Below are 23,966 nucleotides of genomic sequence, written 5' to 3'. Positions count from 1 at the left end.
TCCAAAAGACCCATGAGAAGCCTGCCACTACCAATTTAACTTTTGCCACTCTGCTGCCTCAGCGAGAAGCTGGTTTCGTTGGAACGAACTGTCTAGCACTACCAGAGCAGGGGCGGGGCGTCCCTCTCTACCTTCAAGGAGAGCACCTTCCTTCCTAAACTGGCACTTGGACTAGTGCTTAACTTGCACTTACAGCGGTCACATTTCTGCACTTTTTTCTTTCTATTTTATTTCATTTATTTTATTTCCTATGTAAAGTGGTATTTATTGTTACACCAGGGTTCTAATGCTCGTAGCTTGACTGTTCTCTCCCTTGTAAGTCGCTTAGGACAAAAGCGTCTGCTAAAGGACTTAATGTAAATGTCCTCTCCACCACTCACCAGTGGGCACATCCGGCTTGAGCTCCTGCAGGAAACCGTGGACCGTGTCCCTAGTGCCAGCCACCTGGGAGGACAGACACTCCTTCTGCTGCTGCAGGGTGAGGCGATCATGGCCCGACTGCTCCTTAATAGCAGTCACAAGTACCTCCACGTCAGCCCGCCGCACAACGAGGCACTCTCTCAGCTCCTGCAGCTCCTCCTCAGCATGGGAGCTGATATTCTGAGACATTTCGAGCAGACAGGGAGATACGAGGGAAAAACCATGAACTTTGATACTCTAAAATGGGGCCCCTTCACAGACCTCTCAAGACACAGGTGTTTGTTCTTCATGTTCTTTTCACATTTTCTAATTTATACATTGAGAATTCAGACTCTGGAAAAGATGAGACTTGAAGACGCCACCCAAGCTCCCCAAGGTGCTGCTTTTCTTCAAGGTTTGACAGACAGTGACGAGTTTGTGGCGCTCAGTCTATTCAGCCAGCCTCCTCATATCTGATTACCTGTTGAAGGCCCCGTTGAGCTTCCATGTTGGCCTGAATGAGGGTGACCTGCACCTGGGTCCTGGATTCAACCTCAGCCTTCACTGTGGAGCACCACTGGAGGGCTCCATCTTCTAGAGTGGTGAGGGCTGTCTGGACAGAGTGGCAGTAGCCCTGGGACTCCTCTATGGTCTGGCTCAAGTCAGCAGTGGCTCTTTGGGTTCCAGAGATCAGCTCCTCAGTGCTCGCTTCCAGGCGGCCCTGGGCTACCCTCACCACTCCTTCGGCCTCAGAGCATTTCCTTAAAGGGGTCAAGAAAACACAGCAATCAGCAACATACTTCCAGACGATTCAAATCTCCCAAGTTCAGTACAGCAATCTATTTGACTTAAGTTCCCAGCAAATTACTCGACAGTGGATGTAATCATCAATTCCCAAAAATTGATGATTACAGAGAGTATGTACAGTGATACAATAATATATATATATATATATATAGGAGTAAAAAAATAGAACTGTAACAGGCCTTAATGAGAGCATGTTTGTGGGCTACTTGACCCTCACCTCTGCAGAGTACTGTGGAGCTCCTGCACAGGCAGCCCCAAAGCATTGGTTGAGGTCAGGAGGCCATCTGCATCCTCCTGCACCTCCGCAGTCAGCACACTCATTTGCTCCGTCAGCTGCTTCAGCATCTAGGCAGAGAGGAGGTAAAACATGAGCAGTTGAAGGCCAACCATGAATTTACACACACATAATAAAAAAATAATTAAAAAAAAAAAAGTTAGCTGAGCTGAACTGGACCACACATTTAAAATAACATTAAAGACCGTTTTGACTCACTGCGTTCTGTTTTTTGGAGCTTTGGCTGATCTTCATCTTCATCCTGTCCAGCTCTGCTTGAAGAGAGTCGATTCCATCCACAGCAGTCTGTCTCATGGAAGCGAACGCTTGAATCTGGTCCTTGGAATCTGTCTCCAGGTCATTCCTCAGACCCACCATCTAAGGAGTAGAAAATGCAGTTGACACAAAATGATGGCACAGTAGTGTCCATGAGGGATACGTTCCAAGACCTATGGATGGATAGTAGAGAACACCATATATAACTTTAATGCACGTACATTCCTATGAAGTAAAATGTATAAATAAAATATGGACAAAAAAAAACAATAGTTCATAATAAATTAAACGCTTATAACATATATATAACAACTATAGTAAATATTATGTGAATGTGGTCTCTCTTGAATGAACAGGACTGCAACAGATGATGGAGCAATGATAAATATCTTGGACAACGTTTTTCCCTTTTCCCTGCCTGCCTTCCTTCCTGCTACGCCTTAGCCCCTCTTTTTGATAAAACATGAAGGAAATGAGGACGGAGTTGCAACGAGGATGGGGGTATCAAGGACAGACATGCATGAGAAATGACCTTGAAGACAAGTCACATATTAAGCACACCAGTGCTGAAAGGCTAGAGTGGTGCAGAATTTAAAACCTATGAACCGTTCATTTTCCACTTAGAGTAACATTAACAATGACATTTTTGAGGTATGGTTTTGTAGGCAACTAGTTTTGGTACAATCCTCAAATTCATTTTGATAGCATATGGTCATGTGAAAGACATATAAACACCTGTGACTTCCCTACTAGACATCCAGGATATGCACTATGTAGTTATGTGTATCCTGGCTAGAACACCTTGCAAAAATGGAAGAAAAGCTTTCACAGCATGATATTGCCAGCTAAACTGCCAAAAGACACCAGATAGTGTGTTGGCAAGCTTCAATCAGTGTCAACTGGGCTGTTGGTGTTTGCAAGGGCTCTGCATGCCTTTTAGTTAGTAGTAAGCTTGCTAGTTTGCAACAGAACGCCTTTTCACTGCGATAATATTTTCGAGCCGCAGATAACTGAAACCACGGTTACCAAATCAGCAGATAGGGGGGTTCCACTGTACTGTAACAATTCTCAAATTCATAAAACAATAAAAAAAAAAACTACTTAAATCAGCAACAAAGAACACCAGTTCTAGTAGGGAAGGAGTTGGGGAGTAAACCAACCTTCTCAAGAAGCCCATGGAAAGCCTGTAGCTGCAGTTTAAAAACATCATGTCGCTCCAGAATTGCACTGAGCCCTGGCATTGATTGTGCCATCAGGACGTCTTGCAGATGGAGTCTGTGTTCATCCTGCAAGACACGCAAATACACTTAACATTCAGTTGTTCTTAGCGGCCCACCACGCCCCAAATGGGCTGGATTCACCCACCATTGCCTTGTGCAGAACTTGTTTTGTCTCCTGACACAAGTTGGTCTGGTCCAGTATCCGAGCCTCGCACTGCTTAACACTCTCCTCAACGGCACTCTTCACATTGACCACCAGAGCCTGCGTGTCCAGAGCAGCCTGTGTACAGGCCTCATCAACCATCCCGTGAAGTTTGGCTGGTGGGGGAGAGAGAGAGGAAGAAAGGTTGAACAGCAGAACAGAACAGCAACCGCAACCTTCTGTGTGAAAGGTTTAGCCACACCATTTTCCTTCCAGATAGTGTGAGCACATTTGAGTAAACAAGTTATTTTTCCTCTTGCAATGTGCTTGCATTACAGTACTGGAGGCTACTCCTGTGTGCAGAAAAACGGGATGTGCTCAGATTAAGTGAATGTTACGTAGAGGTTGTGGAGGCCTTCACCACCAGGCAGCACGAGGGTGTTGACACGAATCCCCAACAGGGTGAAAACACCTTCGCAAAACACAGTAATAGCAGACAGCATGGAGTTTCTCTGTAGGATCAGAATATAAACACACACGCACACACACACACACACACTCACATGTGGTGGTGTTGAAGTTATCCACCATAGACAGGTGTTTGGCATTGTTCTCTTGAATGGATATCTGCATCTGGCTGCAGCAGGTGTTTATACGCTGGGTAAAGCCCTGCTGCACAGTGGAGTTGTGCGCCTCAACCTCTCGCTTCCTGTCCAGTTTGGCATGGAGGCCAGACACATCACGGACACTGACCTCAGCTGTGGTAAGGAGCTACAAGGACAATAGGAGGTTTTTAAAAGGTTGAACTTGTAAATCCAGAAGTAAATATGAATTTTTCTGTATAACTTGAGTATAACTTGAGGAAGCCTGAAGGAGGGGTGAACAGAAGGAGAGCATCATAAGGGAGACTGAAACAACTGTATTGTTTTTAAACATTTGGCTAGGCAAACACAGCAGTTTAACTCACACCAAGTACCAGATGTTCGGTCCAATTATAATTCTGAGGTTCTGTTCAGTATAAAAGCTAGGCTAGGAGCCAATGCAACTCTTGAGTTAATTCACAGCAGTGCATTACCTGATTAGCAGTGCTATGCAGCGCTTCCTCTGTGCTTGAAAGCTCTGAGGCAATATATTGCTCTTGACTGAGCTCGTCCCTTGCTTGCTGCAGGTCTGTATGGACCTCCTGGAGATGGTGACTAGCCTCTTGAAGTTCCTCTGTGCACTGGTCAAGTTGCAGTTGGTTGACTGAAAACAGCCCAGTGACCTGATACAGGGTGTGAATTTTTTATTAAAAAAGAAAGAAAAAAAGAAAGAAAGAAACAACACGTAATACCATCTGAGCCCTTTTGGCCAACAGGGGGCAGCATAGCATCAGAAAGCATTTTTATGACGCAGAGAAAAAGAAAGGAGGATACTGCGGTGAAATTTGAAAAATACTTACACTCTTCAGCTCCTTCTCTATGGCTTCAATTCTATCGGCATACTCAGTGATCTGCGCCTCCTGAGAGGCCAGTCTACTGTTTAAGCTCCTACAAAGCAACAAAGTTGAAACTTATTTTACTTTGCCCACATACCTTAAGACTTAAACTGCTGAGAAGAGAAAGTGAAGGATTAATTGCCGAAATTGTCACCCACTCAAAGTTGTCAGAAGACAGGTAAACTCCATGCTTGTCACGAGAGGCAGTCAGATCACGTTTCAAGCGTTCAATTTCCTCTGTATACTCCTGTAATGAAATGTTTTGGTTTGTTTTTTTTGGCAGAAAATTAAAACTGGTCTTTCTAAATTGCACATTATCTAAATATTTCTACCTTGATAAGGGCCCTCTTGGTCATTTTCTGGTTAACTTCAGGTTTGTTCATAATGTTCTTTGCACGACTTGCATAGTCCAGAGTGCTCACAGTTTCCTAAGGACAACAGACATTAATATAAGCCATTTTGAAACAGCCATTTTCTTACAACCAATAATCAAATCAAGTTAACGTCCAACCTCTTGGTTGATGGAGGCCGGGGAGACGGTGGCGATGATGGACGTCCTGGTGTGGCCACCCAGTGAATCCTGCAGGATGCGGGTAAGCTTAGACTCCCTGTACGGCACGTGTGGCGCCTTCTCCACCAGCGCGGTGATCACCCGGCCCAGCGTCAGCAGAGACTGGTTGATGTTGCCCGCCTCACGGGCACGCTTGTCCACCGCCCCGGACCGGCCCACATTCTCACTGCCAGCCAGATCCACCTACGGGAACGACACCTCTGGGATGAGTGAATTACTATCACACTCACAAACAGCTTTTTCCCCCAGGCCGTAAGGCTTCTGAATCAGCAACATTGACCCACTGAACAGCCGTCATCAACATGTACTTTCCGCTCTCCCACTCATACGACTACACTTACTTCATATGTATGCACATATATTTTTTTGTTTGTTTCTTTGAATAAGACGAGTTGTTGGACTCATTCAAATCAAGGGTTTTCAGTTCTTAACTGATAGATAACCTCGAAAAACAATCATAGTGAGGTTAACATAGTTAAACAGTAAATCAAAAGATCTATCAAAAGATGATAATAGTGAAGCTTACCAAGTTAAGTTTCCCGATCTTCACCAACTCCTCTCCCTCTGGGGTGACCTCCCTCATATGAATTGTGACCGTGAAGACAGAGTGTGAACGACTACCAAAATGTAAGAATGGATTAGTTACACAAATGATGAACTATTTGACAGCAGCAACACTTTGTAAACTAATCCACCTCCCACATAGAATGCAAGACTGGGTGTGAAGGTGCTCCCAATTCAGGCACTACACATAAACTGTATACACAGAGGTTAATATTACAGGAAGATCGTACACAGTAGTTGGAGTCTGTACCTTGAGTACGCATTCATTAAAGTGCAGGCTGTTTTCCTCTTGGCAGTACCCCTCTTCATAATTTGATAAACCTCATTCTTATTGTGCACAGTGATCTCTTCCAGTCCCTTCACAATGACGCCTCGCTGAGAGAATGGGGGGGGGGGGGGGGGGGGGGGGGGAGCCTTGGTTAAAAATGTGACGGTCATAGAAAGGGTCAACATTACCACTCTGAAGTCCAAGACCTGCAGCCACAAGACTAAACTACAGGTGGACTTAATCAACTATAAATAATTAAAGAGAAATGACTAGAAGACCTTGTTTCGAGGATCGTCAAAGAGCTGAAGCCGCTCCGACATGTCAGAGCAACTGAGCAGGTCAAACAGTTCTTCATTGTAGATCTCGAGTAAGGAGACCTTGACAGAAAACTCAATGCCACTGGCAGCCAGCTTCTCGAAGATCTGATGCAGAGTACGTGGAATAATACCAGCAAGAGGATCCTGACAGAAGAGGAGGACACATCATAAAATGTCAGTTGTAAATCGGCTTCTTGCTGCAGTATTATCAACTTTGAACTGGCCTCTCTTCAGACGGAGTTTGAGGTTTCTCTACCTCCTCCCATGTGAACTCTTCATCAGGAGATCTCTCCCCCTCCATCGTGAAGGTTTTTCCTGTACCAGTCTGACCATAGCTGAGAATGAATGGACACACTGTTCAGTCATAGAGTGCCACTCTGAGGCGGTTGTCTGATTAACAAGCACAGTTATTAGATTTGACTAATAATAAACGGGGACTCGATTAGGTTGAATCACATGGGACAATTAAGTATTCTATGTGGAACTCTGTACTGAGATATGACATAAAAACCATAATGCGACTTACGCGAAAACGGTACAATTGTAGCCCAATATCACTTCGTCTAAAATAGGACACACGACACTTCTGTAAACATCAATCTGCTTTGACGACGGTCCAAACACCTTAACACCAACATGGAACAGGTTAAAATGAGAAAAAATATATGCATTTGCAAATTGTCTTTCAGCATTCACTAAACTTTTACCATGTCAAATGTGTAGGTCTTCTTGGCACTTTTTTCTGCAAAACCTCCAGTTCGAACAGTTACTTCTTTTCTGTTTTGCTCGCAATCGATGACTCCATGTGAGCCAGACTTGCGCTCCGATGCGTTGAAAGGCCTGTAAAAACATGGTAATGTAGACGCAATGCTACCCATATCATTTTAACCAAATACATAGTTTGAGAAACTTACCTGCATCGTACAACCACTTGGATGTTTTTACCCTTTTCGTCCCGTTTGTTACAACTTGAATTCATTATTAAAGAGCGCCTACGATTATCCAGTTTCACGTGCCAAATGAACAAAGCAGTTTATTCTCGAGACCAGTATTTGCACCGGGATTGTAACGTACCTAAGTAAGCCAAAAGTAGTGGTGATAGCGGTGTTCGCTTCCGCAAAAAGAAAACGTTTAACAAGCACAAACAGCAGACAGCTGTTTAAAATAGCGATCTTCAACCAGAGCGCCAATCAATTAAACGTATCATGTATACTGAAACGTGATTGGTTGAGAACATTTGTTGACGGCACTGATGCACTAGACTAGAGCCATGTATCGTATTCACGAGAATGCGCTTTACTTGCGCAGTTACCGCATGTGCTTTTGAGTCTTGGGGAAGCCAGAAGTCGTGAATGAGAACAGCAAGATTTTGAGTCTGTTGTGTTTTTGTTGTGACAGGTTGATTTAAGTGATCGTATAGCGTGCATGGGAAATGCCACCTAAAGGAAAGGGTGGTAAGGGGGGCAAAGGTAAGAATTAGGAAAACCTATAAGAAAAGCAATAGCGTTCAGGCTAATACGCCTGTAGTATTTTTGCTAGCTTTCAGACTAGCTAACGTTAGCTGGCAGCACTACAGTAGTGAGTAGATGTCTTACCATATTTGATAAAAAATATTCTACAAACAATTTGGGCAATTATGAAGACAGTTGTCCTTTCTATGAGCCGCCATCGCATAGTGAGATCGCTGATTCATTGTTTTCCACTCCTGTCCACCGCCTTGCATTATGTATGAAGAGCACAATCATAACGTCCCTGATATAATACAAAGTGCCTGGTTAGTTGGGCATCTGTTAGGGACCGGGAGGACATTACTAAGTTAAATTGTAACACTACTTATTTTTCGAACACTTTCCAGGGGGTGGTGGAGGTGGTGCTTCTGGCAGTGGTGACACGGAAAAGAAAGAGAAAGCTCAGAAAGGAGGCACTGCTGTCAAGGTAGAGGGGACACCATCATCTGCATCTTTCACATTAGGATTTTCATGATGTCAAATTGTATAAGTTCAAAAACAGTAATGTTGTAAAGGTCACATGTATTGTAATGTAGTTGTAACTTAGAACAGTGTGTTTATTTCTGGATAATGTCCTTGTGAAAGTGCATAGATAATTTGTATCTTGCAAGTATAAACACTGCCTTACCTAATCCCATGGCTCTCGGCAGTTCAGGCTGAGGGGTCTAGAAAGCAGCAGTGGATCTAGAAAATATGCGAATAAAACACGGTGCTGAAGCAGAATCACTCCACTTCCCTAAACTGATGTTTAATCTACCCTCTCACGAACCTGCTTCAGCCTCTTCTGTTTTCATTTTGCTGAGAGAGGTTACAAAGATTGAGCTCCAGCAGGTGGATGGTTTAATCTACTGAAATGTAAAGCTTATTTTTGGCCACAGATTTGTGGATGTGTTTCTACAAAATATGTTTGTCATAAACGGCTATTTTTGAAATTATTTACAATGAAGCTGTGTCCCACATAAAGTGCACCGACTACCAGGCTTCTCTGTAGGTGCCAATCCTCACAATCAGGAAGTCCCAAAAGATGATTGCAGTTACCGGTGCCTTCTTTGGAACAATACGGTTATGTGGATAGATCTGTGATGTTTCATTTTATTAAAGGCGCCTGAGGCAACATTAGAGGCTTGAGACTCGAAAAATAAACGTTCAATTTCTAGTCTTTTTTACACGTAGTAAGTTTCAATAACTCCATACCATTACATATCGAAATTCAAGGAGCAAAGATGAGACGTAGTTATGTGGTGAGAACTAATAGAAAATTGCGCTGCCAGCACCGCAAGTGGGGAGAGGCCATTTATTTCCAAAGCTTTATTTATTGGTGGCACACAAAAATGTTAGTGTCATTTTATCACCACCCTGAATCATAACAAACAAATCTTCATCAGCAATGGAAGATTAGAGGAGTGAAGGCAAATTTGTCACATTTTAAAAATGTGATAATAATATGATCCATAGATGTCAGAGACTGGTTCTTTTAGCCTTCTGTAGATTAATGTGAATTGGTCAGTTATGTTTTGCAGTACTGTGTCTGTGCCGTGTGAATACAAAAAAAGGACTAGTTTAGTCATTGACTGAGATGTTTGCTAAGGGTTTTGGGTCCCCAGCAGCTAGTTTAGTCATTGACTGAGATGGTTGCTGAGGGTTTTGGGTCCCCAGCAGCTGGTTAGAGCTACTATCATGGACGTGAAGCAGGACCATGAGCTCAGTCATGGCCAGGTTCTTTTTTAAGATTCATGAAGCTAATCCGTACGTGGCTAGAGGATTTTATGATCTGCTCTATAACACTTGCTAGTCATTTCAATGGACTTACTTGGGTTGGTTGCCTTGACAGGTCCGTCATATTCTTTGTGAAAAACATGGAAAATGTATGGAAGCTATGGAAAAATTGAAATCCGGTGTACGCTTCAGTGAAGTTGCTACCCAATACAGTGAAGACAAGGCCAGACAAGGGGTAAGTAACACTTTTCCCTTGAGCTCAAGGAAGGATGTAACTGTTGTTGGAACCTCAGCTGCCACACCCATTCTGTTCCAGCAGATGGCGCACCTGTGCAGGGTGACTTGACAAGCATGTGGAACAACTGTGACGCTTTGCGTCAGTGTGTTTATTGCATAACTCGCTTAATTCTGCACCATTAAACTGTGTCTCTTTCTGTGCTCATCAGTGTACCAGTTTTAGATTGAAGATCTCATTTCAGATTGTTATCCCACACCTGTGCACACATTGTGTACTGATTGGTGTGCAGATGTAATTTGCAGAAATATTCTAACGATAAAAGCTCAGAAGACATTCATATTAACTCATGTTATATTGCTTACTTTGTCAGAGCAAGGCTTAATAATACTACATCAACAGGGTTCCATTCCATTGAGTGTTGGTACTGCTGATAAATGTAGTCATTTCTCGACAGCTCTCAGCCTGTGGCCAATATATATTATTCAAATGAGTAAACAACTGTACTTTGCATGTGACAGGGCGACCTGGGCTGGATGACAAGAGGATCGATGGTGGGCCCGTTCCAGGAAGCTGCATTTGCCCTAGCTGTTAGCTCAATGGACAAACCTGTGTACACAGATCCACCTGTCAAGACGAAACATGGCTATCACATAATCATGGTCGAGGGGAAGAAGTGACCAAGCCTACACCGATCGTGTAGAGTTTGGAGCTGGAGCTTTAACAGTGCCCCATTTGCTTAACATTTGATTTGATTTGAAGAGTTTATGGTAGATTTTGTTGAAGATTTTGTTCAGAGGTGCTGTGAGAAACATTAAAAATAAAATACTTTCGTGTATTGTTGAAGATGAAGTATGTGTGTGTTTATTTTGGATGAGACAAATAATTTACAGTATGCTTCAGGACACTCTAAAGCATACAATGCACATGACGTACACATTTCTATCAACTACTCAAAACTGATTTAATATTACCATGCTAACACTAGTGTTTGAGAGCATCCCATTTCCCTCATGTATACTCTGAAGAGTATAATGGAACATTTTGAGTAAGGAAGAATGCTGGGGTTTTAAAAAAAAAATGGACTGCTGATTTTTATTGGTGGAAAAATAGAACTGTGCATACACACAGTAGTTAGTCTGATCTTTAGGAGTTGAATTGATATCAGCTGATGAGAATGATTGAATGATTCATTCACTTACTCGTCGCTAAATGATTAATTTACCTATTCTTCTAACCTTGTGGTAACACTCAACCAGAATTTTCTAAGCAACTGACTGAAAATGTGAAAATGACAGTAGCTGATTCCTTCACGGGAAGGCTTTACTGCACCGTAGAATTGTGCTCCATCACTCATGTGTGAGCTACACCTCTCCGTGGGTCCTGTGCAGTCATTTACGCGACAGTTTTACCTGTCTGCCAGCAAACAGGCAGTTTTAATTTTGCAGTTTTAAGTGTTCCAGATTTGGCCTTGTCCTCCACTGTTCCCTACAGCTACCATTTTGAACAAAATATTATTTGTCAAAGCCTCTTAAATTTTGCTGGTTGAATTAGGGTGACCTGACCTGGCCATTTCCAATCTGGCAACACTGAGCACTTTGCCACTTCCACTAGTAGGCTAACTAGTATCTTTTTCACATGCAGATGTCAAGTGCTGTTGTAAACCATGCAACTTGTGACTCGTTGCATGGTTTACAACAGCACATTACACAAATGTCATATGCTGTGGTAAACAATGCAACTAGTTAGTACTTGCATGGTTTACAACAGCACATGACAACTGCATGTAAATGCTATACACTACTATGCCCCCTCCCCTACGACGAAGTGTCCTCTTTTTCTCGAACTCAAATATGGTCACCCTAGTAAGTTGAATGTACTCTGAATTTAAATCCCCTAAAGTTGTGTATACAATTGTCTAGGTTGCAGAAGTGAGATAATCAGGAGCAGTAATGTTTGTGTACCACCTATTGTCAGGATTACAACATAACAATATTTGAGTATTGACAGGTCACTGTGACAAGTCATTTGAGGCCTACAAAGTCTGTGATGTAATGTTTACTAAGTAGTATATAAAATCATGAGCTACATTTACTGCCTTAACAGGTGGTTCTGGAGGAGATTCAAATATTCTATATTCTATATTCAATATATAGGCTACAGTGAATATATAAAGCACAGTAATCTTAGATATACGTATGTCTACCGCTGACAATGACAGGCAGGCTGGCATAAAGGTTCAACAAGGAAACCATGTGAATGTCGGGTCTTGTTGTGGAAGCTTATTGGCTCAGAAATATGGAGTCAGATGACGCAATTTTCCGTGTTTCCTCTGAGTGGTGAGAGCCGGGAAGGTTACTGTCGGTCAGTTTTGCTGGCTGAGACCAATGACTGTAAAAAAACATTGGCTGAGACACATCACGGCGACTTGAGTGTGGCGGGGCTGAAGGTAAGACTGTAACTAAACCATCAAGATAAGCGGGTATAACGTCAGCTTGGTACAACAATCGCATTACCAGCCTAATCTGTATTCAGGTAAATGTAACGGGTTTTGTCTTCTCTCGTCATGTCCCTTTTTGGTAGATTTTAACCGCTAGCTTGCCTGCTAACAATAGCGGGAAGGCAAGAGAGGTTAACGTTGCTTTCAGTTAGCGCACTGGCTAGCATATCATTATCGTGCTTTTCTCCAGTTTTAAATAGTTCATGTTTTTACACCAGTATCTACAAGGGATTTAGAAAACATCTGCCTATATAATTTCCGATTAGGTTTATCCTTTTGTGTCAGTAAGGCGTTTAGCTGTGTGTGATGCTCATCTTAATAGAATAGCCAAACATCCCACGAGTAACGTTCCACGCTGTTGTGGATGATGATAGTTGTCGCGGCATCTCAGTTTCTATGTGTCATGTAGTGCGCATTACCAAAGTCTTTATTATGTCTCAGATATTACCCTGATAAATTGAAATGTTTTCTGAATATCAGATTAAGTCATTTTTACTGCCGTACAGAATGTAACCAATTTTCTTCAAGAGAGCACCACAGTCACACGTAATTTAATTGCGTCTGCATAGTCCACCAACGTGAGTAGTTTAATTGTATAATGGCAGAACATTCTGAAATGCATCTGAGCGTGCGTAACAAAAGTGTGACCATACTTCTAGTTGTCTCTTTAAAAAAAAAAATGGTCGGACTTGGAAATAAAATTAATCAGTAGCTTTGGGCAAAATCGTTTGCTACATTTCTTAATTAGTATTTAAATAATAAAGTAAACTGTTTATTTGTCAGAGTTGAGGTGATTGTAGGATTTGTCAGAGCACACACATGTTCTAATTTTAATGGGATCATTCTCAAAGTTCTTGTCATTGAATCCCTGGATTGGTTAGGGTTTGGATTAGAAGAGCTGTATCCTCACCTGTGTGTGGGGTGAGCTTGAAGGCACACTGTCATTGGCTGTCTCAGTCCCCGCTGCATTGTGAGCTCCATGGACCAATAGCCATGAGGAAGATGCTTTGAATATGTGCTTTACTACAGAGGTTATCATTGATCTTGGGGTGAGGGATACAAACTCAATAGTCGGTGTGTCAGATGGACCAGTCAGTTCCATTCATCTAGTACACAGCTGTCATCTGTGTCTGCTGTTAATTTAGTTAGTGTGAAAGCCAGATATAGTTGCCTGAAAATAGTTTGTCAGGCACAGGATATTGCTTGTGTTGGCGCTCAACATGACTTCACCAAAATAACAACCTGCTTTAAGGTACATCCTTCAAACTTTCTCTGATTGTTACTGAGTTGAATGTTGGATGATTTTTTTCTTCTTTCTAGCCAACGATTTGTGTGTGCTCTGTACAGTAATTAAAATGTACAGGCTATAGGGTGTGGACTGGTGCTGTCTTGTTGCTGTTGGTCATTCGAGGCCATGCGGTGGTCATTTGAGGCTATGCGCTGGTCATTCGAGGCTATGCCCTGGTCATTCGAGGCTATGCAGTGGTCATCGGAGGCTATGCGCTAGTCATTCGAGGCAATGCGTTGGTCATTTGTATATGGTTTGAACTTTGCCTGCTGATTAAATCGAGATTATTCATTTTGATACAATCGGAATAATGAATATCCAGAGAATGTGCCATAGAATGTTCTGTGTGGTGTTGCTCTTTGCGCTCATGTACCTCTCTTGTTTTGTTTACCTGAAGTGACGATATAAATATTAGCTATTTGCAGTAAATATATATATGTTAATAATAACAAAGACTTCTCTAGCCCCGGCTCTTATCAGCGGGTTTGACCCCAACAGTATCTTTTGGGATTGTCTTTCTTTTCAGTAACTAACCCTTATAAACCATGCAAGACCTGATTAGATTAGATTAAACTTTATTGTCATTGCACATTGTGCAAATACTGAGACAACGAAATGCAGTTGTGATGCTATCAGAAGGGTGATTGAACAGAATTGTTTCATAGCTCAGATAAATGATTTTGTGGAAGGATCGGCTGAAAGATCTTGTTTTAAACGTGCTACAGGGGTTAAGGATGGTGTCACTAAAGTAAAGGAATAGTGAATCATTGAGTACACACTGCTATCTCCATGTATCTCGAACATTGTGTTTCATAGTTATTGGAAATCTAGGGTGCGGCTTTAATCTCTTAGCCCATGACTTTAATTTCTTTAGCCATAAGCAACATTAACAGGAGTAAGGTTGAGCCAGAAACAGCAAAGGGAATTGCCATTGGTCAGTTACATTGCTTTGGTTCTTACTGAAGGCCAAAGGCTGGATTGGGCAAAAGCACGTCAATTGAATTGGTAAAGTAACACTATGCAACAATTTCACACTTTTTGAGGTATGGTTTTATAGGCAACTAGTTTTGGTATCATCCTTATTCATTTTGATAGCATATGATCATGTGAAGGACTGATAATGTCAGGGATAATCACCCTTAACTGTTACTGTATTACCTCAGAATGAAGACTTCACAAACAGAAATATTATTAATAACAGACGTTAACTCTTGGCCCAGAGGAGTGAAGTGGCATGAACCACTCCAAACCAAACACTAACCTCTCTTTCAAAATACGCTGTTTTTTATTCAAAATAATGTCAGATTTAACATGAAGTCCCCTCCCAGGTCTTTGTTCATACATTTGGATAAAACCTGTGCCTTCCCCACTAGCCACCAAGGATATGCCCTATGTAGTTCTGTGTACCGGGCTGGAACATCCTGCAAAAATAGAAGAAAAGCTTTCACATGCATGACATTGCCAACTATACTGCCAAAAGACACCGGTTAGTGTATTGGCAAGCTTCTATCAGTGTCAGCTGGGCTGTTGGTGGTGTTGGCAAGGTATTTGCATGCCTTTTAGGTAGTTAGCTTACTAGTTTTGGAACAGAACTCGTACTGCTGCCTGAACTGGGTGGTGCAGATCTAAGAGAGAGTCTTGTGATCAGTGTCTGTCTACATTGTATGTGTGTTGCCAAGCTATTATCAGAATCATGATGTTTGGGTTAGGGTTTCCTATTATTAGGACTGTCTTTAAAATCAGGAAAAGAAACGCTCCAAGTACCAACACAGAATTCAAACAAATCCTGTGTGGCAAGCGAAAGAAGGAACTTGGGACACCAATTGTTGAATCTCTTTGGTTGCCTTTACTGCAGCACCTGCAGAGTAGCTCTGAAACGGTATAGATTGACATTGTTTGCAGTGATTGGGAGGACAGGAGAGTCTTTGTTTGATGCCCAGTGCTTTTTAGTGTGCGTCTTAAACAAACGTCTGTGACTTGTACTTTGGCCATGTGGCTTGGGCAGACGTAACTTCTGTTAACACAGTCATTCCACGATGTCAGGCAAACATGCAGACTTGGTGTGGGCTCAGAGTGAAGGCTAGAATTCCTCCAGTGGAATGGAATGTTTTATTTAATTTTGTATTTATTTTTAAATGAACGTAACGTTTAAAAAATGTGTGCACTTAAAATGATGTGGTCCACTTTCTCTTTCTCTGTTGCTTTGATGTTTCCCACCAGGCAGCCAAAGACATCTGAAGTTAACCTCAGACTACAAGCACTCTCTTGCGTTCGGGGCATCATTTTCTTCGTCCACTGCTGTCGCCCGGTCCTCTCGGGAGAGAGCCCAGCTCTCCTTGACATCTAGCTCACCTGCACTTCCTCCTCCTGCCACCTGCACTCCTCCAGGATGGGTGTGAAGATGGACCTCCAAACGGTGCTGCTCCTGCCCGTGCACCTGCTGGTGTGGCTCTACTCCCTCCTCACCTTCCTGCCATGGTACTTCATCACCGGTGCCCAGGAGAAGAATGCCCTGGCCAAACGCAACAAGGCCAAGTCTACCTCGGGCCAGCCGGAGGGGCCCTACCGCTCGATCGACCGCTTTGACAGCCTGGCCCAGATGGACTTTGCCGGGAAGGACACGCTGGACAAGCTGTTCAACCACGCGGCAGAGCGCTACGGACCCAATCACTGCCTGGGCACTCGGCAAGTGATCTGCGAGGAGAACGAGCCACAGACTAGTGGCAAGGTTTTTAAAAAGGTAAAACTCACTCATGTTTAAAGCATACAAGCTCACATAACACACGTCATAAAAGCACATACATACATACATACACAGACAGACAAACTCATTTACAGAGAACGAGCTCCAGACTAGTGGCAAGGTTTTTAAAAAGGTAAAACTCACTCGAAACATACAAGCTCACATAAAATACGTCATAGAAGCACATACATACACAGACAGACAGACAAAAAGTCTTCCTTAGACTCCTCCCAACCAGTCATGCTGGCTCTGCTCATGTGACTTTCATGTCTTATGTTTAATGTTTAAGGCCAAGTAGGATTCTGGCTGCATCAGCTGCACATGAATCACACTCTGTTCCAGCCCCATTGAGTCATTAAAGTGTCACGGCTCTCTCTTTCAGCTCATTCTGGGAGATTACAAATGGATCACCTACGAGGAAATGGACGTCATAGTGAGTCACTTTGGCAGTGGCCTTGCCGCTTTGGGCCAGCAACCCAAGAGCACCATCGCCATTTTTTGCGAGACTCGGGCGGAATGGATGATCACGGCCCAATCGTGCTTCAGACGCAATTTCCCCCGTAAGCCACCACTTCCTCTCTGTCTCCTCCTCCCTCACCCTTGCCACTTCCTGAGTGCGAGTGCTAATGCTAGACAAAGGGAACTTGTGTGATGCCCTGGCTGCAGTGCATTCCTAAATGGAATTCATCCCTATCTTGTGTCATCCTTCTAAACTAGGGTGGCTAATGCGTTTCTCTTTTTTTAAATCTTTGTTTCCTAATGACCTCTGAATGTTGTAGTGGTGACCTTTTATGGCACCCTGGGAGAGGAGGCCGTGGCCTATGGCCTAAATGAGTGTGGGGTGACTCACCTGGTGACCAGTGTGGAGCTACTGGAGACTAAACTAAAGGTGAGTGGAATATCTTAAAGTAATATTTACCCTCGCACTACCCTCAGGCATGCCCATATTGACATTAAGTAATATTAACCTGTTGGCTCAGACTTGGTTCATGCCACACGATATTTGTGCTGTTGGCACCAGACGTACGTGAAGACTATCTCCACCCACCATTGAAGATGTCCCTTCAGAATTAACAACAGAGGAACTGACTTAAACCTGCCTAATTGAGCATCTCTTGTCTCCTTGTTTCTCAGAATGTGCTTCCTCAGATCCATAACCTCAAGCACATCATATATGTGGAGAACAAGAAGATCAGCACGGCGGGCTACCCCGAGGGTATACAGCTCCACAGCATGGAATCTGTGCAAAAGCTGGGAGCTAAGCCAGAACATTGTAAGTGCAGCCTGCATGTCACTAAGCTTGACTTGTACAAGAGAGAGAAAGAGTGCCAATATGAGACTGGTATCAGATACCTGGTAGATTATGGTACCAGTTTGATAGATCATGTGAAATTTCTAAACATCGAAGAGGCCATTGACCGGAATTGGTTTGAGCACCACTTTGTCCCATCTCAATGCTACCTCTTTTGCAGTGAACCTGGAGATTGTGAAACCCAAACCCGCAGACCTGGCAGTCATCATGTACACCAGCGGCTCCACCGGAAGACCCAAAGGAGTCATGATCGTCCACAGCAACCTCATCGCAGGCATGACCGGGCAGTGTGAGCGGATCCCTGGCCTAGGGTGAGTCAACGAGGAGCCAACCACTTCCTATTGCAGTGAAAGTCACTGACAGACAGGTTACGTAATGTCCTCCTGCGTCAAGACCTCATACTGTAATGTGATGATGTGCTTCCTATTAGCCCGAAGGACACGTACATCGCCTACCTCCCCCTGGCTCATGTCCTGGAGATGACTGCAGAGATTTCGTGTGTCACTTATGGGTGTAGGATTGGCTACTCCTCCCCGCAGACCCTCTCCGACCAGGTAAATGCCCCTCGGATTTAACTACCACTCTCAGTGGGTTGGTCACAACTGATTTAACTACCACCCTCAGTGGGTTGGTCACAACTGATTTAACTACCACTCTCAGTGGGTCACAACTGATTTAACTACCACTCTCAGTGGGCTGGTCACAACTGATTTAACAACCACCCTCAGTGGGTCACAACTGATTTAACTACCACTCTCAGTGGGTTGGTCACAACTGATTTAACTACCACTCTCAGTGGGTCACAACTGATATAACTACCACTCTCAGTGGGTCACAACTGATTTAACAACCACCCTCAGTGGGTTGGTCACAACTGATTTAACTACCACTCTCAGTGGGTCACAACTGATTTAACTACCACTCTCAGTGGGCTGGTCACAACTGATTTAACTACCACCCTCAGTGGGTCACAACTGATTTAACAACCACTCTCAGTGGGTCACAACTGATTTAACTACCACCCTCAGTGGGTTGGTCACAACTGATTTAACTACCACTCTCAGTGGGTCACAACTGATTTAACTACCACTCTCAGTGGGCTGGTCACAACTGATTTAACTACCACTCTCAGTGGGTCACAACTGATATAACTACCACTCTCAGTGGGTTGGTCACAACTGATTTAACTACCACTCTCAGTGGGTTGGTCACAACTAATTTAACTACCACTCTCAGTGGGTCACAACTGATATAACTACCACGCTCAGTGGGTCACAACTGATTTAACTACCACTCTCAGTGGGTTGGTCACAACTAATTTAACTACCACTCTCAGTGGGTCACAACTGATTTAACTACCACTCTCAGTGGGTTGGTCACAACTAATTTAACTACCACTCTCAGTGGGTCACAACTGATATAACTACCACTCTCAGTGCGTTAGTCACAACTGCATTTGCTCTAAGTTCTTCCACCTCTTCTCCTTGCAGTCAACCAAGATCAAGAGAGGCAGCAGAGGAGACTCCTCCGTGCTGAAGCCCACCCTCATGGCAGCTGTTCCGGTGAGTTCTTTTGGAAAGTTAATGAGGTGATGCCTGGTGGACATTCCCTTAGTTGTAGCATTTACGTAACTAATGCATTGGTGCCCTTCGTTTACTAGGAAATAATGGACCGCATCAATAAAAATGTGATGTGCAAAGTCCAAGAGATGAGCTTCGTACAGAGAACCCTCTTCAGGTTGGCCTACAACTACAAACTGGATCAAATCAAGAAGGGCTACGATGCTCCCCTCTGTAACGCGTAAGAACATGCTTACACTCCTGTAGAAAAGTGCAGTGAGACTTTACTCAGTAAAGTGACCCTAGTTCTGTATGATCATTCCTCTTGTGGGGCTCAAATGGTATTCATAAATCAGGGAGGTTACATTGATTCTGCTAAAATGTATCTAATAAAAGTACTCAAACTTAAAAGCTTACATATGCGGTTAGTCACCTTTGGGTAAAAGTGTCGTTAAATGAGTCAATGTCATAAGTTAACGTAATGTTTGTCTGACCTTACAGGCTGTTTAAGAAAGTACGGGGCCTGCTGGGAGGGAACGTACGTATGATGCTGTCAGGGGGAGCGCCTCTGTCCTCGGCCACCCAGCGCTTCATGAACATCTGCTTCTGCTGTCCCGTGGGCCAGGGCTATGGGCTCACCGAGACCTGTGGAGCAGGAACCATCACAGAGGGTGAGGGAGAGCCCAGTGTGGAGCTACCTTGGCTGCACTATGTACTGTATTCAAGTTTATAAATACTTTTCTTTTGAGTAGATCTTTTGGGTAGAAATCTGTTAAAAAAATGCTAAAAAATGTAGTTTAGTTGTAAAAGGGTGTCAATGTATTCTGTACATCTTGTTCCTTTGTTTCAGGCAGTTTTTTTGTTTATTTCTGTCCATGACAATGCAAACACTAGGATTTTTCATTTTGCTTCAGTGTAACTACATAATGAGTACCTAAATATTATGTGTTGCACACTTACTGATGGGGTTGTAACATGTTAAATCAAATCTGTGGTGGGTTAGTCAATCTTTGTTTCTGAACCAGTGCCTTTGGAAAGTTATGCAGGTTGCAACTTGCCTAACAATGAATTCAAGACTAGTTACACAGTAGCTCAAGAATCGGAGGGAGTCATGGAAAAGGGTGGTGCTTACCTTGACAGTACGTGTTGTTGTTGTTGTTCCTAGTGGCTGACTACAGCACAGGCCGAGTGGGAGCTCCTCTAATCTGCTGTGAGGTCAAACTGAGAGACTGGGCTGAGGGTGAGTACAAGCGGATGTTTCTTCTTTCTCACTACACTAGTAAGTAAGTAAGACTTTATTTATATAGCACATTTCGTACAAGAGTTGCAATTCATAGTGCTTTCCATAAAATCAATAAAAGCAACAGCAGGAGCAATAAAATAATGGTCAACATCATATCAGAACCTGATGTTCCGATTGGCTTCTTGAAATATTAAAATCATAATAAAAGTAATAAAACCCTTCTGTGTACTACACTTCCTGTCAATGTCTCAGGTGCAACATCAGCCTGTAATAACAGAAGACTGTTCTGATCATCTTAAGCCTGATGTAATCTTAATAGACCTGTCTACTCGACCTTATCTTCAGGTGGTTACACCAAAAAAGACAAGCCCAATCCCCGCGGGGAGATCCTGATTGGGGGGCCTAATGTTACCATGGGCTACTACCGGAAAGATGGCAGCCTCAACGACGACTTCTTTGTGGATGAAAATGGCCAGCGGTGGTTTTGCACGGGAGATGTTGGAGAAGTTCATTCTGATGGCTGCTTACAGATTGTGGGTATGTGGCCTTATTGGGGATCCAGAATGTGTTGGACACCACAGCGCAGCCTTTGCCACGATGTCCATCGCAGACTTGCACATAGCGAGCAAACTAGTTATTGGTTGTGACGGCACTTTCAATACTGAATATTGGTAAAGAACATTGTGGACTGCAGCTAAGCATTTTCTTTTTCCGTGTTGTGTTATAGACCGTAAGAAGGACCTTGTCAAATTGCAAGCTGGAGAGTACGTCTCATTGGGCAAAGTAGAGTCGGCTCTGAAGAACTGTGCTCTCATTGACAACATCTGTGCATACGCAAACAGGTATATTCTGTTTAGTTATTTCCTCACTATTGACAGTGAGTGTCTGTGGATGATTATTTGCCTTACTGTACCCTAATTCTTCCTTTCTCACGCCCTTCCAGTGAGCAGAGCTACGTCATCAGCTTTGTTGTGCCAAACCAGAAGAAGCTGACTACAATGGCAGATCAAAAAGGCATTAAAGGGACATGGGAGGAGATCTGCCAACACCCTGTGATGGAGATGGAAGTTTTAAGAGAGATTAAACTAGTGGCCACCTCATGTAAGTCTTGTTTCTAGGCTTTATTCAGACTACAGGCAAATCAGATTTGTTTCTCAAATCAGATCTTTTGACTTGGTGGGAGGGATCTGATTCTCCAAAATTCAGTGGGTTTTTTGCCTCCAGACTTTCAAAACTTTTGTCTGGATATCATCTGGATATGCCAGAAACAGATTTTGGCTGGCAGTCTGAACATGGCCTATGTTTTGTACCTTCAATGAAAGACGCAATCACATGCAAATGCAGTTTATATATAACCCTGCTGTTTAAAACTCGATTGCTAATCCCACTATTTTAAAACAAGTGTTTGTATTGTTGGGTCCATTTAAGAACATTATGTGTGTGATCTGTTTTTAGTCACAGTGTTGTTAAGCTGCAAAGAAACTTAAATCTTTAAATAAGGATAACTCCGGTGCATTAAGTACCTCCTGATTTCCTCCCAAAAAGACCAGCTCATACTATTTCCTGACTTTCCCCTGTTTTGTCTGTGGAGCTAGCTTGATGTATTAACGAAGAACTGCAACAGATCCTTTACTTACAGTGATGTTAGTAATCCTCATTAAGATGAGCGAGAAAACTGAACTGAACTTTTACCAAAGTAGTAGAACAGCTGGAATTACTGTGGGATGCATTTTAACCCACACACACACAAAATCTTCATCTCATCTTCTCTGACGTTCTTTAATGCACAGCGCTGTGGTACTGCAGCCATGCAAATAGTCCGGAATAAGTTTGATTCCATCTCCATGACTACACCACCCCCTCGAGGGACAGAATGGGGCTGTACCTAGTGGAGATTGTGCTGTTGCCTGATTGGTCGGTGCCAGATAGTGTGGTATGGTTTGGCACAACTACTGTGGTCCTTCACTCAAGCGATTCTGATTGGTCAGGGAGGAAGGATCAGGATGATTATCTATGATCATCATTGGCTGTTTTGGAAGAAGGGGGCTGTGCTAAACTTTCTCTCTTCCCACAGCAAAACTCCAGCGCTTTGAGATCCCAGTGAAAGTGGGCCTAAGCCCAGAGCCTTGGACGCCTGAGACGGGCCTGGTCACCGACGCCTTCAAGCTGAAAAGAAAAGAGCTGAAGAACCACTATCTCCATGACATCGAGAGAATGTATGGGCGGAAGTAGGAGCAGCACCCCAGCCAAAACCAACTCTTCACCATTCCACGGTCTCCTTCAGTGTATCAGTTCAAATATGTTTCATATTTCCAATCCAATACTGCCCGTTTCTTAAGGCTAGCACAGAAAACACGCAAACACATATGTAGTTAAACTCCTGTAGCGTTCAGTTGTATTTGTGTGTTTGATTTGCTTTTGTTTGTCCAAAGATAGGAGCTGTTTTGACCGTTCAAATATGGCATTGTGTCTCTGCAGTGGAATTGTTCTAGGAACTGTAAAATGTCAGTGGCCTGACACAATTCACCTAATGAACAAGATGCAGCTTTATCTAAACCTCTTCCCTTCTCAAAATGAAGTCAACCACACAACAGCAAGAAACTGCCGTACAGCTTTCTAGGCATTTTTGTAGGTACAGTTTAAATCCATATTATTTGAATTTATTTAAATAAATAGTAATCAGGCATTTCTTTGAGGTATGGATTGACCATTTTTGTGGGCTTCCCAAGGGAGCCTCTTGAATTGGTAAGGTTTGTGGTAGTTGTTGACTCCCTCCAGTGTCACTGTGCCTTTAGAGAGATCCAGTGTTTCATGACAAACATATATGTGTGTTGATACCAGTTCATTTATTTATTACCAGTCATAACGTAAATAATGGCTTAAAACTATTTATTAGGGTCAGATCTGGACTTTACCGGATTTACTGTTAAAATATTTGCCCCTAATGTTAATGAATCTTACTGAATCACTCCTGTGTAAAAAAGAGGTTTTGCCTTATGGCAAACTCTTTATTTGAACTTGAATATCGGTTTGAATTGCAAATGAAAATTGGATGCACTTCTTTGGGTAGCTTGTATCTTTTGCATCTCATTTCAGCAGTGAAATGACATATCCGACTTATTTATTTCTGAAAGACTCAGGGCGTGTAGAATGGCTAGTGTATGTCATGGAGGTTTTCAAGTAGATATAATGAAAACTGTCCAAACATGATTCAGGTTACCTTTTGTTTAAGGGAAGCTTTTCAGTCTCAATTAATATATTCAATTTGAGATTAAACAATGGGCCCTGACTATTCTAAAGGTTACAAGTACATACCATTACATGTCAAAGGCCATATTGAAATGTAGGTTGGTTTACATCGTTGTGAAACTGAAAATGTACAATGATTTTGGTGTTTTATTTGTTTGTTCTTTGGGGAATTAACATTCAGGTGCAGATAATAGCTTTGTTCGGATGCACATTTTACCACGTCACCTGCAGTTTTTGCAACACACACTGTGTAACTGCTGTACGTTGCTTCACAAATTTCACGTTGGCAATCAGAATG

The 23,966-nt window shown here is 42.9% G+C and overlaps 3 protein-coding genes across 3 annotated transcripts; 2 read left to right on the top strand and 1 right to left on the bottom strand.

The window, feature by feature from the left end:
• Positions 1–3,501: 3,501 nt before the first annotated feature.
• On the bottom strand, positions 3,502–7,294 carry LOC308367098 (kinesin-like protein KIF11-A; the record flags this gene model as incomplete). The annotated part of the gene is made up of 13 exons (XM_080840918.1): positions 3,502–3,590; positions 3,682–3,889; positions 4,560–4,647; positions 4,754–4,842; positions 4,928–5,023; positions 5,107–5,349; positions 5,693–5,783; positions 5,981–6,105; positions 6,277–6,459; positions 6,572–6,650; positions 6,842–6,939; positions 7,023–7,155; positions 7,230–7,294. 13 exons carry the CDS (start codon positions 7,292–7,294, stop codon positions 3,502–3,504), a joined length of 1,587 nt encoding a protein of 528 aa, XP_080697044.1.
• A 339-nt stretch (positions 7,295–7,633) lies between these two features.
• On the top strand, positions 7,634–10,620 carry pin4 (protein (peptidylprolyl cis/trans isomerase) NIMA-interacting, 4 (parvulin)). Its single transcript, XM_080840609.1, has 4 exons — positions 7,634–7,784; positions 8,171–8,250; positions 9,655–9,774; positions 10,296–10,620. Exons 1-4 carry the CDS (start codon positions 7,748–7,750, stop codon positions 10,452–10,454), a joined length of 396 nt encoding a protein of 131 aa, XP_080696735.1. The 5' UTR covers positions 7,634–7,747; the 3' UTR covers positions 10,455–10,620.
• A 5,331-nt stretch (positions 10,621–15,951) lies between these two features.
• Positions 15,952–22,876, top strand: acsl4a (acyl-CoA synthetase long chain family member 4a; the record flags this gene model as incomplete). Its single annotated transcript, XM_080841003.1, has 14 exons — positions 15,952–16,302; positions 16,688–16,865; positions 17,085–17,194; positions 17,440–17,578; positions 17,778–17,928; positions 18,048–18,171; positions 19,108–19,179; positions 19,278–19,417; positions 19,678–19,847; positions 20,342–20,416; positions 20,765–20,956; positions 21,147–21,261; positions 21,363–21,520; positions 22,494–22,876. 14 exons carry the CDS (start codon positions 15,952–15,954, stop codon positions 22,649–22,651), a joined length of 2,133 nt encoding a protein of 710 aa, XP_080697129.1. The 3' UTR covers positions 22,652–22,876.
• Positions 22,877–23,966: the final 1,090 nt, after the last annotated feature.

The sequence above is a fragment of the Sprattus sprattus genome (assembly GCF_963457725.1).
Source record: "Sprattus sprattus genome assembly, chromosome: 6".
In the NCBI taxonomy this organism is placed as follows: domain Eukaryota; kingdom Metazoa; phylum Chordata; class Actinopteri; order Clupeiformes; family Clupeidae; genus Sprattus; species Sprattus sprattus.
This window is presented reverse-complemented; position numbering and strand designations above follow the sequence as displayed.